The sequence below is a fragment of the Heloderma suspectum genome, chromosome 17 (assembly GCF_057233095.1).
Source record: "Heloderma suspectum isolate Gila_16-S chromosome 17, 16-S_ref, whole genome shotgun sequence".
Classification (NCBI taxonomy): domain Eukaryota; kingdom Metazoa; phylum Chordata; class Lepidosauria; order Squamata; family Helodermatidae; genus Heloderma; species Heloderma suspectum.
The window spans coordinates 5873154-5890137 of NC_139474.1; the positions used below are offsets into that span (position 1 = coordinate 5873154).

At 47.4% G+C, this 16984-nt stretch overlaps 1 protein-coding gene across 3 annotated transcripts; it reads right to left on the reverse strand.

The window, feature by feature from the left end:
• Positions 1-2816: 2816 nt before the first annotated feature.
• Positions 2817-16617, reverse strand: LOC146334290 (RNA-binding protein 4B-like). Of its 3 annotated transcripts, none has more exons than XM_084824550.1 (5): positions 16559-16617; positions 14236-14331; positions 11963-12385; positions 6223-6886; positions 2817-3440 (listed from the first exon to the last, which is right to left on the reverse strand). In XM_084824550.1, exons 3-4 carry the CDS (start codon positions 12372-12374, stop codon positions 6231-6233), a joined length of 1068 nt encoding a protein of 355 aa, XP_084680676.1. In that variant the 5' UTR covers positions 12375-12385; positions 14236-14331; positions 16559-16617; the 3' UTR covers positions 2817-3440; positions 6223-6230. The 3 variants fall into 3 exon arrangements, with proteins under 3 accessions (XP_084680676.1, XP_084680675.1, XP_084680677.1); XM_084824549.1 differs by having other exon boundaries at positions 14236-14334; XM_084824551.1 differs by lacking the exon at positions 14236-14331.
• Positions 16618-16984: the final 367 nt, after the last annotated feature.

Here is a 16984-nt window from a genome sequence, read left to right on the forward strand (position 1 = left end):
TTTATAGCTGTACAGGCTGATCCTGAGATGATGGCAAACACAGCAGGGGTGTTGTCCTATTCCAGTATTGAGTTCTCCTGGGACCTGAATGGCTTGCCTATCAATCTCACAACACAACTTGAGGATACTATATATTTATTTTAATTTGGGGTGGTTATGAAGGACTTAGGCACCTGGTCAGCAACTAGTTTTCCTGGAGTGCCCCATCTGACAAGGGGGGAGGCTGAGGTAGAAGGCCACAATCCTTATCCCACGAAGTGGCTGCCAGTTATTCTTGTGGCCATGCCTGAAATTCCTTCCATACTTGTTCGTAACTGAAGAGTGGCTAAGCATCCTTCAGGGGGCTGGATTTGGTGATTACAGTTTCTCCCTGGCCCATCCACTCCCCAAATAAGCCTGTTCGCGGCCCTGGCTCACCCCACAGAAGTAGAGCTAAGCTAGACAAAATTCAAAAGCGTCCTGGGGATATTGCAGTGGGCTGGAGGCAAGACAGGTCTCTCCAATTTACAGTAAACACACCCCAAACGTCACATATAATTACACAAGCCAGACAGCACTGGACATGTTTTTCAATTGCACACATCGGGAGAAATTTCTCTCACAGGGCAAAGATGAAGAAGTGGAGAGCCACTGGGCATGTGGAGATCAACCAATGGAGGCAATGGAACCCATGCAGCCCCCCCCCCCCCCCCCGGTTGCTCAACAATATAACTGCAGTATTACTCCCAAGACAGCCTACAGCCCGCCAGGCAGGTACTCAGCTGGAATAAGCATTGGTACCACAGGGATAAACTACTGCTGTACAAAGCTCCTCACCCAACAGGCTCACTTGCAGCTGAGGGACAAGATGAGGCTATGCACATTGGTTGCATAGTCAGCCTTGTCTCTCTTCGGGGAGACTCTGACTGCTTTAAGGTCAAGTGGAGACAAACTACTCGGGTTGATGTAGCAGGAGCCCGGTAATCTTTGCTGCCCTGGCCATGGAAGCTCACTGGGTGACTTTGGGCCAGTCGCAGACTCTCAGCCTAACCTACTTCACAGGGTTGTTGCAAGGATAAAATGGGGAGGAGGAGGATAATGTAAGCTGCCTTGGGTTCCTTGCAAAAGGAAAAAAGGCGGGCTATAAATGGAATAAATACAAATCTAATTTCACACATACATTGAGGGAAGTCTGAGCTGACAGCATGCGGCTAGCAGAATGAAAATATCTGTGTACAACGGCTGTGAAAAAGGCAGAATCCTTGCTAGGGATCATTAGGAAAGTGTTGCTTTTTTAAACCCCTGCCAATATGGTGATGTGTTTGTACGTATCTATGGTGCAGTGACACTGGGAATACTATGTCCAGTTCTGGTTGTCACATCAAAAAGGTATTGTAGAGCTGGAAAAGGTTCAGAAATGGGCAAAATGTAGGGAACTGGAACACCTCCCCTACAAGGAGTTTTAGTTTAGAAAAAAGGTGAGGAAAGGGAGACCGGGAGGAAATGGGTAATTTACTCCCTCTTGTAATACTAGAACCTGGTGTCATCTGAAGAAGCTGCTTGGTGAGAGATAGACACTAAAATATTTCTTTGCAGTTTAACTATGGAATTCACTGCCGCAAGATGTGATGGCCATTAAGGCAGCCTTAAAAGGGGATTCGATATTTCATGGAGGATAGCCTAGCAGTGGCTATGAGTCACGCTGGCTATATGTACCCTGCAGATTCAGCAGCAGCATGCTCCCTCGGTAGCAAGCCTCTGAATACCAGCTGCTTGGGAACAACAGCAGGAGAGGGCTGTTCTCTTTGTGTCATACTTATGGGCTTCCCGGAGGCAGTTGTTTGGCCCCTTTGGGAAACAGGATGCCAGAACTAGATGGACCTTTAGGTCTGATCCAGCAAGGTTCTTGGATCCTTCATGCTGATGGGGGAAGCTGAGCATAGGGGCCACCTCCTAATAACTGCTTCCCTTACATCAGCCTCCTCCAACCTGGGCCCCTCCAGATGGGTTGGATTACAACTCCCAGCATCCCCCAGCCAGCCAAGAATCTATTAACTCCAAAGGGGGAGGGGTGATCAGAGAGGGAGGTGTGTGACCAGGATGGACAAACCCTCTCCCTCATGCACCTCAGTTGCATATCTAAGCCCAAACACCTAGGATCATGTTCTAACTCAAGAGGGCTCTACCCTTACATTCAACATCGAAACACCCCTTTTTCATCATGTGCTTCACTCAAGTACAGGTAGTGTGCAATCCCATGCATACTGAAGTGTGTGTGGGGGGAGAGAGTACATTGCCCCACAGGCCATCACACTGTCCATGCCTTGGGTTAAAAGATAAGCAAGAACGGGGTGCAGCTGTTTCAACAGGATGCTCTCTGGACACTCCAGCTCATTCCTCTCAGGGAACTTGTGTGCCCAGTTCTGCAGATGAAGAAGAAATCTCTGTGCCATCACAGAATCTGTCTAGGTTTAACTCACTTTTGGCCTATACAGAAATGACTTGAGTTTCAGTTTTTGCTCGTTTTGTGCAACTGAATATTCAAACACCAAACAAGACACTTACACAGCTTCCCGCATAACGAAGTGAAAGAACCTAACTCTGAGGAGAAATTAATCTGTGCAGCCTTTCTGGTAAAAAGGAGGCAACTTTCAGCTCCCAGCTATGCAGGGCACTAAATTTTATAGCCAGGTGGAAGGAGAGGAGGCACTCATAAAGTGCCTTAACATACGCTCATGATTTCACTTGGGTACAAGTCACAGTCGCTTTACAAATGGTTTAAAGTCTCCTTTTGTCTTTTAAGCACGGGGTACACAAGACAAAGAAATTCCCAGGCATCTGTTACAAATGCTTTATTTTACGGAGAAAAGGGAGGGGGGGAGAAGTTCGTCAAACTTCAGAGAACAAAAGTCACAGGTTAATATAAATGTAAGGAGGAAAGGACTCCACAGGAGGGACCAAACCTCAGGAAAATACCAAGTACGACAATGACTTCTCATAGTAAAAAAAAAATGGTCTGATCATTCACTTCCAAAATTAAGCCTATTCAAGGAGAAGGGGAAGCCACAAACTAAGCTGGGGGGGGGGGGGGGGGAGAGCAGCTCCGGAAGGAACAGAAGTTGCCTCTTGACTCTCCCAGTGGTACCCTGTCTAAGCTTAAAGTATAGATCCAGACAGAGATCAAGAAAGCAAAGACAGTTACCCTCTCCAGATAGGAGGGTGCAAAACAGCCAACCCTCCCCACAAACACTGACCCTTCCCCCTACCAAGCAATTCCTGGGGAGGTCTGCAGTGTTGTTTTTTTTATAAAAAAGAAATTTAGTTGTCACTAAGCTTTGAAGAGACACAAGATGTCCATTAGTGAGACCATGCTAAACACAAATCGACACATCGTGAAGCCTGGCACAGTTTTGCCGCGGACGTACCACAGGAACCCGACGTCCAGCCCTCAAATAGCCTACCTGAAAAATAAAAGACACAATTCATTTGAAGGCTCAAGGATGAATCTCTGTGCCTAAGGAAACCTGAGAATCATCGCTGTATAGGATTCCAGCACAAAGATCTTCACTTCTAGGGATGGTGTGCGTGTGCCCACCCAAACTCCTGAGTATCCACAAAGGTGTGCACGTGTAGCTAGCAGGAGGTGGGAAGAGTAGGGAAAATGGTCAAGATTATAACCACTATTTCATAAATAGCTCTGGAAAATAAAATCAACATGTTCCCTCAGTAGTTTACAGAGAATCTCACCTTGGCTTTGTGCTGTAATAGCAGGAAAACAGCTTAGGGGGAGATGAGTTCTTTTCCTGGATAATATGAAACACTCCACTTTTTAAAAAGCGAAACAAGCATTTGATGCCCAAACCTCCCCATTTATAGCCAGTTCTTAGGGTGCTAGTGTCCGCTTCAGTATCAGATGATTTCTAGATACCCTGAAAGGTAGGCAAATTAGTTGGAACACCACACATTGCAGCAGTCTGGGGTGACCAAATTGCTTCTCTTTGGCCATGTGACATCCATTCACATCCACAGTTCTGTCCCTGAAGTGGAAGGCTGACTGCCTTCGCCTAACTCAGACCAGTGACTGGCATTGCCTCCCCAGCCCCCCAATCAAAGGTCCTTTCCCAGGCCTATTACCAAATATCCTTTTAAAGTGGAATGCCAGGGATTAACTTGGAACCTTCTACATACAGAGCATGTGCTCTACTGCTGAGGTATGATCCCTTCCTTGGAACATAGGAAGCTGTCTTATACTGCGTCAGATCCTTGGTCCTTCCCGCTAAGTATTGTCTATTCTGACTGGCAGCAACTCTCCAGGGTCTCACACAGAGAAGGAACTTTCCCAGCACTTGCTACCTGACCCTTTTAACTGCAGATGCTGAGTATTAAACTTGAGACCTTCTGCATGCAAAGCATGTGTCCTATCACTGAGCTATGGTCCCTGGCAGCAGCACTAACCCCCAGCTTCCATGAGGACTGCCCAGGCTGGATCCGTCCTGACAAACTATTGAGGAGTCTCAGGCAGTCATGCTATGCACTGGGAATCACGCAAACCCGATAGCCAAGGAAGGTGGCATTTGCTATTCGTTAAGTCGCCGGCAAAAGACGCCTGGCAGGACCACAGAAGTCCACATGTGGCGAGCACCATGGTCTGTGGGACTCTCCCCACCCCAAACTACATACAATTCAGCATGCTGACATCCAGACGAAAACCAAGTCTGCAGATATACTGATAGGCCTAGCTGTGACTATCCAGGAAGAGAGCCTGAGGGTGCTGGGGGTGGCAGAAAGCTCCATGAAAATCTTGCAGTGAGAAAGTGAGGGGAGGACCCTCAAACTTGGGATTTAGTAGGGAGGGTTCAAAAACAGGACGACAAGCATCATAGCAAACATCTGCGGTGTGGTCACATTTTGAACACGTGTATTGTATATTGTTCTGGCCACCCCATCTCTAAAAGGATATCACACAGCTGGAAGAAGTCCAGAAAAAGACAGTACCTTCTTTATAATAGAAGCAACTTAGATCTTGTTGTTTTTTAAAGAAAGACAACAGGGAGAAAGAGAGAATACATCATAAAAAGGTTTTATAAAGTTATGAGCCCTGTGGGAAAAATAGGTAGAGACATGCTTACCCTGTCACTAGACCTCAGGGGACACCCACGGAAAATAACTGCGGGTGGGTTCAGGATAGACAAAGTGAAGTCCTTCACACAATGCATTAATTACCAGAAGAAAAGCACAGTCAGAAGATGTGATGGCCGCTGACTGACAGGGCTTTTGAAAAGGGTGAGACATAGAGGAGGAGTCCATCAGTGGCTCTTAGCCACAAACTGTGGCAGGATATCTCTGAATGCTGGGGGGGCAGACAAGGCCATCGTGTGTTTAGCCACTGCTGGAAGCACAAGGCTGATTAAATGGAGCTCAGTCTGATTCAGCACAGCCATGCTTACATCATGGAACAAGGTATCAAAGCTGCACCTTGGGCAGACTGGAGAAAACTAGAGGCCCTTTGTGAACGATCCGCCCAACACACTGATGCTGATGGAAACAAGCCAGGGGCTCGCTCATCTCTGTGCCTTAAGGGGTGGGCTGGAGGGGAGGAACCTCTTCGACCCGGAGAGTCTAAGCTCAGAGACGATGCCAGATCATTTTCCATATGCTCAAGACCTTGCCATCGAGTCTCAGAGTAACGCTATCGAAAGGCGGCCCCATCTCCTGCCTGTCAGGCCGTGGCTGCTGCATCTCAATCCCAGCCTCTGTGGTGCATATCAAAGGTACGTATGCAAGATGGGTGGGATGGGGCATCGGCAGCTCTGGGAGCAGAAGGCAAAGGCGCAGGCCACTGGCAACAAAGAGAGGACCAGTGGCAGTTTGGGGAGTGGGGGGTGGAGATCAATAGGCCTGGGCTAATGCTATTCCTCCCATGGGAAGGTACCTCTGGAGTCCAAGGAACAGTGGCACCTCCCTCTCCCTTGCCTAGAGACATTAGTTCAAGCTACAGCTCCTGCACCAAGGCACACCTTGTGCCAGATGTCCTCAATGCTACATCTATGCTGCTGGCTGCAAATATGGAATCCAGAGCCCAGCAGATACCAGAAGGTATCCCCGAGAGAGAGAGACAGAGAGAGAGAGAGAGACACACACACACAGCAGCAGGCCATTTTCTCCCCCCAAGTCTCACCATCAGCCACACCTGATGCGCCATCCCCCTCCTCCTCCAAGCTACGCATGAAAAAACGCTCTCACCTCCAGACTCAATACGCGGAGTATCGCAACCTGTCCGCGCCTGCATCCCGCCCGAACCGCTGGACATCGTAGAGGGAGGATCGCGGGACGGGAGACAGTTGAACACGCTCATATCCGTACACGTCTCCGGCGGTGGAAGCCGCAGCTGCCGAGCGACGCAGAGGGCTTCTATCCCGGGTGTAAAATGTGGATGTCGCGGCCGCAGCAGCGGCGGCTACCGCTGCTGCAGTTCCCGAGGCTGGCAGCAAGGCCCTCTCGTAGGGGTCTAAGGCGGTAGTGAGGCGACTGGCCATGGCTGTGGCTTGTGAGTACTGGGCGTACTGGGAATACTGGGCCATGGTGTGCTCCGCATAAGCGTCATATGCAGAAGCCCCATATGCCGCCGCAGCGGCGGACCTCGCGCGGTACCGTTTATAGTAGTCCACCATTCCATAGGGGTCATCGTAATACACGGTGTCCCCATAGCCCGTAGGGTAGGGGGTGCGCACCATTCCGTATTGCTCGCTATAAGTTTCGGTCAACTCGGGCACTTGCCCCGTGCGATCTACTGGGCACTCTTTAGACCAGTGACCCTCCTTCCCACACCGGTAGCAGCCACTCTTGTCTCCCATCCCGGGCGCGGTCCTGAGCCGGCTGGTGGACAACTGCACGCGCATTCGTTTGCCTTGAAGAAACAGACGCAAGAAGGGCAGCTATAAAGATTGGTTAAGAACAGTTCAAAGCAAAAGCACAGCAGGTCAGAATTTTTTTAAAAGCAAAACAAAGTCAGGGAACAACCAACCGGCCCAACCCGCCAAAGCTAACGGCACAGGGGGCGACCAAAAACGTGTTCCTGGGCCCAGCTGTTCCCTGCAGCAGAAAGGATATGATCCTGCCTCTTCTGGTTTGGAACAGCCAGTAAGTTACTCGGGCGCAAAGCATTCCGCAGCAAGAGAGTCGTTCCTGCCAGCTTAGGAATGTGAAATATTTCATTCAGCCTGTGAACGTGTGGCTGGCAGCTAAAAACAGGAAATATTTAGGCAGGCCTGCAGGATGCTAAAGCAGAGACGGAATGACACACAGACCTCAGGAGTCTTGTGTTTACTGTAAGAGCTAAAGTACTGTATAGCTGCATATGGCTACCAGAACACTTCAGATAAATCAGTTACCGTTATTAAAATAACATTTATGGCCCCTGATGATAATGAGAGAATGCTCACAGAGGCCTGGCAAAATATACAAAAAGTTCTGCAGAGGAACAGTTTCAGATCTGGTCCCTCTGCAATGACACCCTTGCCCTGTTCTTTATTCCCTCTCCAACTCCACTTTTTCATGGCGCTGCCCTGAGCCTGTCAATATTCCCCGCCAATGCCCAGCAGAGCTTGCAGGCAATGATTCAGATCTGCTCCATATAGTCTGCTCTGGTAGGATAGGCTTCCCAGGCTCTTGAGATACAGGGGTTTGACATGTGGTCAATTCAGATCTCTGGCTACAGCCCCAGTGCTGCTCCTGGTCTATCACGGACCATGAGTTTCACACCTAGAGAAACATTTAACTGCTAGGAGCACGGAAGCCACTTGGGCTGCTGTTTGTCTTTTTTTTGGGGGGGGAGAGCAGAGGAGAGAGAGAAGAGACAGACACTGACCCGTTTTGGAATTCATAAGGAAGACCGCCCAGATCCCGAAGCCTGACCCGAACAAAACATGCGCCACACAGGAATTCCAAAGACTTGGCCCACAGCACAAGGCAAAACTGAGCCTTTCTGTTCCTCTTGCCACTGGCCTTGCACTTTGCTTTGCCGTTCACGGGCTGGTGGCATCCGACCCAGTCACACAGGACAGGCACTGCTCACTAAGCTGGCTGCCCCCATCTTTTCATGAGTAACTCTGTCTAGCATCTCTGCCATCACGCTGAAAGGGTGCTTGTATTTCAGCAGCGGAAAGGTTCAACCCCAGCTGACTTGAGCCAGAGGCAGGAATCCTCCTGCCATTTGTGCCCTGAGATGTTTGTGCCCTTTCAACCCTCTTTGATTTCAGCACTGCTCTGGAAGCGGGGAAAGCTTGATCAACCCCCCACGGTTCTGGTCAGTCAGCTGAGAAGAAGAGAAGTTCCTCACCCCTGAGACCTCCCTGACAGCAAGCTGCTGAGAACCCCATGTTGGAAAGGGGGAGGCCTTCAAGTGATAGCAGATGGTTCTGCTTCCCAAATTCTCCCCCGCTGCTCTCACCCACTTTTGCCTAATGGGTCATTTTGCACAGCAGCAAGTTATGCTATCCCAGAGAGATGCTGGCACTGTTTTTACCCTCCGCTGTACTTCAGCCCCCACTTGCAAATGAGGCAACCAACTACAGAGGCAGCCAGGTTCCTGCACATATCAGGGCATCCCGCCCAGCCACACAGGATAGGCGCTGCTCACCAGGTTAGATCCTGCCCCGCCTTTTAACTGAGTAACAGCCAAGAGGGACTTTCGGCAGGAGCAGCTTCTCTCGCTCCCATCGGTCGTGGCTGTCCAAATCCCCTCTTCTATACAACCACAGGGGATGTGTCCACCTGTGTATCCAATCACCCTTGCATACATGCATCCTTGGCTGGCAGCTAATGGGGCCGATGAAGTCGCTTGCTGTTGGAAAACTTCTTTTTTGGGTAGGTGTGGAAATACTGCTAGGCATGTACAAGTGAAAGGAGGGAAATGTTTAGCGACAGATTTCGTAGGCAGCAGTCCTCAGCAACTACTTCTCAATCCTAATAGGAGTGTCAGCTTGTGGGTGATGGAAATCAACCATCACTTTCTCCATCTACTTCCTGGGTCTAAGGAAGCAGCCGCTTCTCTGCAAAAACTCATTCAGAAAAGACTGGTGAGGCAATGTGTGTCTTCTTTTTTTTACTGCTATACACCTACTCTCCAAGAATTCATCAATGACCGGTATTTGTTACTGGCCTGGCACTCTTCAGCGAGCCTGAACGAAGTACTGTCAGCAGAGAGACACACACAGTGTGTTAGCTACGGCAGCTGGATCTAGTCATAGGGCAGCTTCAGCACAGAATCCAAGAGCATACGCCCAAGTGCTCTATGGGGCAGCAGAGTACCCTGGGGGGTCCATAAGGAACATCATTGGCAAGTTCCAACCACAAAGTGCTGCTTAAATACAACCACAACTTGGGATTTGCTCCTAGGAAATAAAAACAAGCACACCAGCCGAGGGTGCAGGCCTACACAGTGTAAGAGCACAATCCTATGCATGTTTAGACAGAACAGTCTCACAGTTCCCAGCGTGCCCCAGCCAATGGCTGGTTAGGGACTGCTGGGAGTTGTAGGACTTTTTCTGTTTAAACATGCACAGGATGGCGCCCTAAGAGGCTCAACAACGGAAAAACCGGAAAGGTGGAGGCTTGCCTTAATTGCACAAGTGCTTAATACGCAATAAATATTATGGTCCACTTCTGCATGTATTTCTCCCCATTTTGACCCTACTCAGCCCTCTCCCCACCACAAATACAGCTTTCCCAAACCATTTCAAATGAACCAGCTCTTCACCCACCCTCAGGTTTACTTGACTTACAATCCAGGCAATGACCAATTCCTTTTCGTGACAATCCAAGTCACACTCAGTTCCTTCTCTTGACCATTTCTCAAGAGACATCTACCTTTATATACAGAGCTGCTTCTTACCTACCATCACGATAGCAAAATTCTAACCATCTTTCCAGAAAAGCTAAAAAGGAAAAAAGAACTTTGCATAATTATACTTCAGCTAATTAGTATTGGAAAGTGGGAACGTCAACAAATTGCCACTGTATTTCACACTTGGAGAATGCCAAGTTTGGTGAAAATTGTTCAGGGTGAATATTTTGGATTTTTCCCAAAGCTTGCTTTAACACGTTTTCACCAGTATCTAAATTGCAGATTTTCAACAACTGACCCAAACCTGCTTAGATGCTCAGCTTTCCCAACATTAGATGCAAACCCTCAAAGTGCAAAACAAAGAAACAAGGAAGAGGTTACTAGCACACAGAACAGGCTACAAAGTGGACTGTGACCGCTTGCAGCTGCCCTTAGCAATTGTGAGATTTTCTGGGTCATCTTAGAACTACGACATTCTAACTGCTCAGCAGGAAATTGTTAGTAGCAGAATTTTGATAAATGCTACAGCTTGAGACGTACGTTAAAAAGTCAGTTTAGCGAAAACCTCATGCACTATCTTAAGATAAGATGTGTGCTGTTGGCAGTAACAAGAGGGGAAGGAGAAAAGAGAATCATAGTAAGAAGGCCAGGAAACCAGGTTGAAAGACATGAAGACACAGGGACGCCAGAAGCAAATTGGCTGAAGGAACAGAGACGGAGAAGGTACTGGGCTGAGAAACGTGGAGTTGCGTGAAGGCTGGATGGCAGAAACAGAGGCATGAGGAAAAAAAGAGGGGCAAAAGCTTTATTTTGTTTTAAAGGAACTTCTTGCTGTTAGGAAAGGAATAAACAGGCAGGGAACCTTGGGAGAGTAGGGGTGAGGACAGGCTGTCAGGAAAGGAAAAGTTAGGCAAGACACCTGGGGAGGGTGCTGTGATCAAGATTCTGTCTTAGATCACATGAGGTCAAAAAGGGCTCAATATCACACTGATTTGAGGCCATCTTGGTTGCCAGTCTGTAGCTACTAGTGCTGCATGCTTTTGTCAATTTAATCAGTAACCAACCAACCAAAATTTAAAATACACACTGAACACCTCCATACACCATTTGACTGGTATGGCCAAGAACAAGCCAAGACTTAGGGCTTACTGAAGGACACAGAGATACTTCCTTCCTCCTTGCTGGGCCAAACTTAATGCAAAGGAAACTTATCCACAAAGCTAGAAAACAGTACTTTTGGCCTTTGAAAGTTTTCCTTCTAATATTGGCTGCACTCAACTGAAAACCATTTTAAAACATCTTTGAATCTGGGCCTTTCATAAAATTCACAGGCCTCAAACTTATATTTCAAGTTATTTTGCCTCTAGTGTTTCCACAGGGAACTGCCTGTACTCCCAAATTTCGCTGAAAATGGATTGAGAAGGCCTTCCTTTTTAACAAGCAGTGGGAGCTTTGGGGTGCAATCCTATCAGAAGTAGGCTGCCAACTATCCTATGCAGGGCAGCTAGAGCAAGGAGGGGATCCTCTCTCTGTGCTCCAGCTGCCCTGCATTTTTGCCTAGATGGGCTATTTCACCTGTCCAGGCATAGTTTCAGGGAGGGGGAGGGAAGGGGCCTGGAGATCTGACAGGAAGCTCCTGTAAAGCAGCTTCCACGGTCTCCTCCCCTCCCTTGGGATTGCCCCCTTTCCCCCTTCTCTATGATCAGTTTCCAAGCGTGGAGACGTAGCTGCTCTGCACTGGCTATGAGGGGGAGGGGAGTGCCGCTTCTGGGAACTGAACTCCAAGCCTTGGCTCCAACCTCAGTTCCCCAAACCCAAACAATCCCATGGCCCTCTAGAAAGTGTCTCGTGGCAACAGGTTTGCTCTCTTTGATTATTAAAGTTCCAACATTGAAAGTACCCCCTTCAAGATCCTCAAAGAGGCATCTTTGCTGAAACACTGAAGCATGTAACTGCATTTAAATTTAATCTTTTAGCCATATAACTGGTTAAAAGCCAGATTAAGGGAAGATTAAGTCTAGTCAGTGGACAGCACCACTACGCAACTGATGAGGTTTGGCTCCTTGAGAGGCAAATCCAGCATAGGGGCGCCTATTTGCTTCCTGCTCAGAGCCTACGCTGCCGCTGCCCCTTTCCCACCTTGGAATTCCGTGTTGTCAAGGCCCCTGATGGCCTCGACAGCATCCTCAGCTCGCTCCATGTGCACAAAAGCGTAATCCTTAACGATGTCGCACTCAAGTACGGGGCCATACTCCTCGAATTTGGACCGCAGCTCGAGATTGGTGCAAGTGGGGCTGATGTTGCCCACATGCAGCTTGGTGGAGGCCTTGCTCTTGTTCTTGCTGGCCTCCACGTTGATGCAGACGCCATGGAGCTTGTAGTGATGCAGGTTGCGGATGGCGTCCTCGGCAGCCGTCTTGTCCTCGATGTGTACAAAGCCGTAATTCTTGATGATGTCACATTCCAGAACCCGCCCATACTGCTCAAAAAGGGAGCGGATCTCCTGCTCCGTGGCCTCCCGGGGAAGATTACCAATAAAAAGTTTCACCATGGCGGCTAGAGCTGAGTGCAGGGGATAAGAAACAGGCGTGAGGCTGCATTCGAACAAGGACAAGCAACCAGCATTAGACACTTCTGGGGGAAAAATTTAAACCAGCAATCAAAGAAAGAAGTCCCCACTTCAAGAACACGTAGTGAATTTCACAAGCCTTCATCAGGCATTATCTTGAAAGGGATTGTGATCGTGGGGAGCAGGCCCTTGTCACTGTGGCCTCACTGGCCACAGGGGGAGGGGGGAAATCTACAAAGGGGAGCCTGCTTTCCAGACACAGGCTCCCCTCATGATTCAGAGCCTAGTGCAGTGTGAATAGCAGTCGCATGGAGGTAAGGTGTAAGGGTGAAATTGTCATACTTCTAGGCTTCCCATAGGTATCTGGCCACTGTGGGAACAGAATGCTGAACTACATTGACCTTTGGTCTGATCCAACACAACTGCTCTTGTGTTATGTTCTCTGCAGACCTCCCACGTCAAAGCACATGGATGGCAGGGGATAGGCATGACCCCACAATTACGACTGTGTGGATGACAACACCAGAAGGGACTAGGGTTGAGCAGGATTTGAACCTGGATCCTCTACATTCAAGCCCAGTATACTACCATGCTGGCTTTCCAAGAAGATCGACTTAATTAAGAGATCTATCCTTTGCCTTTTCACCATTTAGACCAGCGGTCCCCAACCTTTTTGGCACCAGGGACCGGTCTCGTGGAAGACAATTTTTCCACAGACCAGGGGATGGTTTCGCTGGCAGTAATAGGCTACGCAAAGATTTACATAGCCTATTACTTGAAGAACAGGGACACAAATTACTTGAGGAACAGGGACACAAATGGCGTCCGCTATGCAGACGCCATTTGCGTCCCAGCAGCCAGAAGTCTGCCAGCGGCCAGAGCCGGCTGGCAGCTCCGCAGACTTGCCACAGAGCCGGCTGGGGCTGGCGAGGATTTCCGGGGGGGGGGGGGGGGGGACAGATCGCCTCCCCTGCGGACCCAAGGTAAGGGGTTTTTGCACACCTCTATTGCGGTCTGGTTCCTAACAGTGGACCGGGGATTGGGGACCCCGATTTAGACCTTCAAGGCGGCTTATAATCACATTTGAATGAAGTTGTTTACAAGCTCAGGAGACTTTCTACATATAGATCCAATGCTACATTCCCTCCCACTCTGCAACACAGCCACAACCTCACCCATAAGGGAAGGGCTGCCATCACACCCTCTCCCCCCACCCCACTTTCAGGTCCTATGACTGTGCCTTTAATAGCAGCCCAGTACATGGAAATTTAACAAGTGAATCTTTTCATACCACTTTCTGTGTCAGGGCTTCCCCACCCTCCAGATGTTTTGGTCTACAACTCCCATGAGCCCCAACCAGCATGGCAAAAGGTCATGGTGATGGGAATTATAGTCCAAAATATCTGGAGGGTACCTGATTGGGGATATTGCCCTACACAGTTTCTGCACAACTGTTGCCATTGAAGAAAGTCAGAAAAATGTTTGTGAGGTTATGTTATCTCCCAGGGAGAGCCATCTCTCCTGACTTTTAGGGGGGTAAAAACAAAAAGGCCTTTGGAAATTAAAGCCAGCCATGTTTACTGAATTGGTGTTGTTACTGAATTTTAGTTTTTCATGTTGATGATGTTATTCAGGCCAAAAGGCAATTCATAAACTTTTGAATAAATAAAAATTAATCAAGTCAATCATGTGTGTTTGGACACCCCCCCCCCCCGCAACATCAACGCACCAGCTCTTCCCCTACGATTAAATCCCTCTTCAGGAGTCCAGCTTCCCTTTCGGACTTTGGCTTAAGTCCCTCCACCCTCAACACCCCAACTGTAACTAAGTTTAAGTATATTACTTTTTCTCTGCTGTTCTTCAGTTGTTGGTCTGTTTCATGCATCATTAAGGTTTTTTATTTGATTTTCTATATCTATCACAAGCCACCTCGAGTGCTCTACTGAGAGAGAGAAAAGGCGGGATATAATTTTTATTTATTTACAAAACTTAAGTGCATGCATTTAACTGCATTTGCTTATCCTCCACTACCTGTTTGTCCTCACTCCCCCATGTTGTCTTCCCCACTTTCAAATTCAGACTGTAAACCAAAATTTAGATTAGCTCTAGATAAAGTATAAGAAAAAGAAAGAAAGAGGGGGGATTTCAGCCCCCAATGAATTTATTTTATGATTACTAAAGATGTATACCTTGCCCTGATGATTTGATTGAAAGATGGGGTATAAATCTTCACAATAAACTGCTTAGAGGTAAGGAACCTCCCTCTTTCTTTTACTGGCTATGAAGCTTTGTAAAGCTCTGTGTACACTGTGATGGTGCTGTATACAAGCAGCAGCAATAACAAATTAAAACAATAAAAACAACAGCAGCAACAGGAACAGGAAAGCACTGTTATTTTATAAACTATCCAAAGCACTTGTTAATTTTATATTAACAGAAATGCGGAAAATGTATTATGAATATATACTTATTACTATTATTAAAGCTAATATGTCGTATCAATATAGCACTAATGATTATTACCAATATTGTCGGTACTAATATAGTATATAATATGTTATGGATAATACTGAAAATATATATCAGTACTGTCATTACTTGTACATTACTAAAGCTAACAATATGCTCTGTTGCTATCCTGTGTTACCATTAATAACATGAACTAGCAATAAGTATTACGTGCTATCAATATTGATATTAATACTAATGGATGTTTGACTATACGTAAGCCGCTTTGGCAGCCTTTTTGGCTGAGGAGCGGCATAAAAATACTGCAAATAAATAAATAATATTGATATAATATCAATAATCACTATTATTACATTAAAGATAATGCATCATATTAAAAATGTAACATATTACTAATATGGATACTACAAAAAATATAGTTATCACTGCTATTACTAGTTTTATGTTGCTAAAGCTAACTATATAGTATGTTAATACCCTATGTTATCTTGAATGATATAATACTAGCAATACATTTATTATTTTTGACTCACCCAACAACCACTGTTCTCTGAGCAGATATTACACATATTATATATTGTCAATATTGATATTAATATCCATACTAGTGGATAATATTGATATAATAAATGTATTATTCCTAAAATGTATTATTAAAGCTACTAAAGCATATCAATAGCAACATTGTTCAGATGTGATGAAGTGTGCTGCCCAGTTTGTTAATTATGGTGTTATATTGGTTTTAATGTTTCTATGTTTTATACAAATGCTTTAGCAATTATGTATTTTCACTGTATTCTAATGTATATTACAACCTATTTTAATGTATTTGAATTTCCTTGTTAACCACTTAGATCTTTTTTTTAAATATGCCAAGCAGTACATAAATCTATTGAATAGAACACTCCAAGCAGCCTATGGATTCTACCTATCTTGGTTTTTAAGCTAAAGGGGGAAAATGTTCATATATGTTAATGGCGCAATCCTACGCATGGCTGGCTGGGGAATGCTGGGAGTTGTAGGACTTTTTTTGTGTGTAAACAGGTTTGCGCCCTAAATATCAATACTTAGGTTTAATTTAATTAGATTTAATAATTAGATGTGAATCCAATCTGTTTGTCTTTATCAATCCTTTTGTTCTATTTCTTCTTTCTGCTCGTTTAATTTTTTGGGGGGGAAACCCAAGAAAACCTTCAAATTAAAAAAAAAAACCCATCCAATAAATACAGACATAAAATAAATAGCGAATTATTATCTGCATCGTATTATTGGAGCAAGGACTAGAATAAATTAATGTCCCTGTATTAAGAGGGGCATTAACATACCCCATATGACGCTTGCATAACGCATGCGCGCACACACACGCTTAATCCTATGTGGCGATTAAGAATACCGACGCTGGGTATTATTCTTATTTGAAGGAACAGGGCCAACGGCGAACTAGCAGGCGAAGCAGGGGCAGCTCTCCCAACCCCCCGCCCGCATTCACAGACGCCGCCCAGAAAGAAGCCATGTTGTCGGTCCTCATCTTTGTAAGCCGCCTCGGCAGCCTAAGGGCGGGGTAAAAAGGCCATAACTGAACACACAGATTTCGCCCAGGTGGACCCAGGCTCCAGGCCGAAGCCCCATTCCGCCGCCCTCCGTCCCACCCCGGCCCGCCCGAGCCCCGCGGAGGCGCCCCCGGCCCCGCCACGCACCTCAGCAGCAGCCCACAGCACAAAATGGCGGCGGGCGCAACGGAAAAGCGCCTCCGAGCAGCCGGCTCTCGGCCCGCCCCTTCCCGCACCTCTCCGCTCTGTCCTGATTGGCCTCGCGGGGAGCCCGCGTGCTAGTGATTGGGCGGCGGTGAGAGTCGCTCAAGGGCGCTTAGCCAACCAGAACTCGGCTTCGACGGAGAGCGGAGCGGATTGGCTCTCAGCGTCCGAGGAAGAGGCGGGGCATGCTCTGCTCCCCCCCTCCCCCCTGGCAGCCGCGCCCAGCCTTTTCTTCTTTCTCCGCCCACGTCGGCTTACAGACGTTGTCTCCGTTCGGAGCCACCAATCGCGTCAGCCAGGAGTGGGTCGTACCATTTTCGGAGACAGGGGTGGGCGGGAAGACAAAAGGCTGTTCTATTTGGTGTAGCT

Bases quoted from the DNA above. Each gene is read 5' to 3' on its own strand.
- LOC146334290 (XM_084824551.1), bottom strand. From the start codon at position 12,374: ATGGTGAAACTTTTTATTGGTAATCTTCCCCGGGAGGCCACGGAGCAG. The intron at 6,887-11,962 runs GTGGGAAAGGGG...TGTTTCTTCAAG, and splicing joins TGACAACACGGAATTCCAAG to GCAAACGAATGCGCGTGCAG.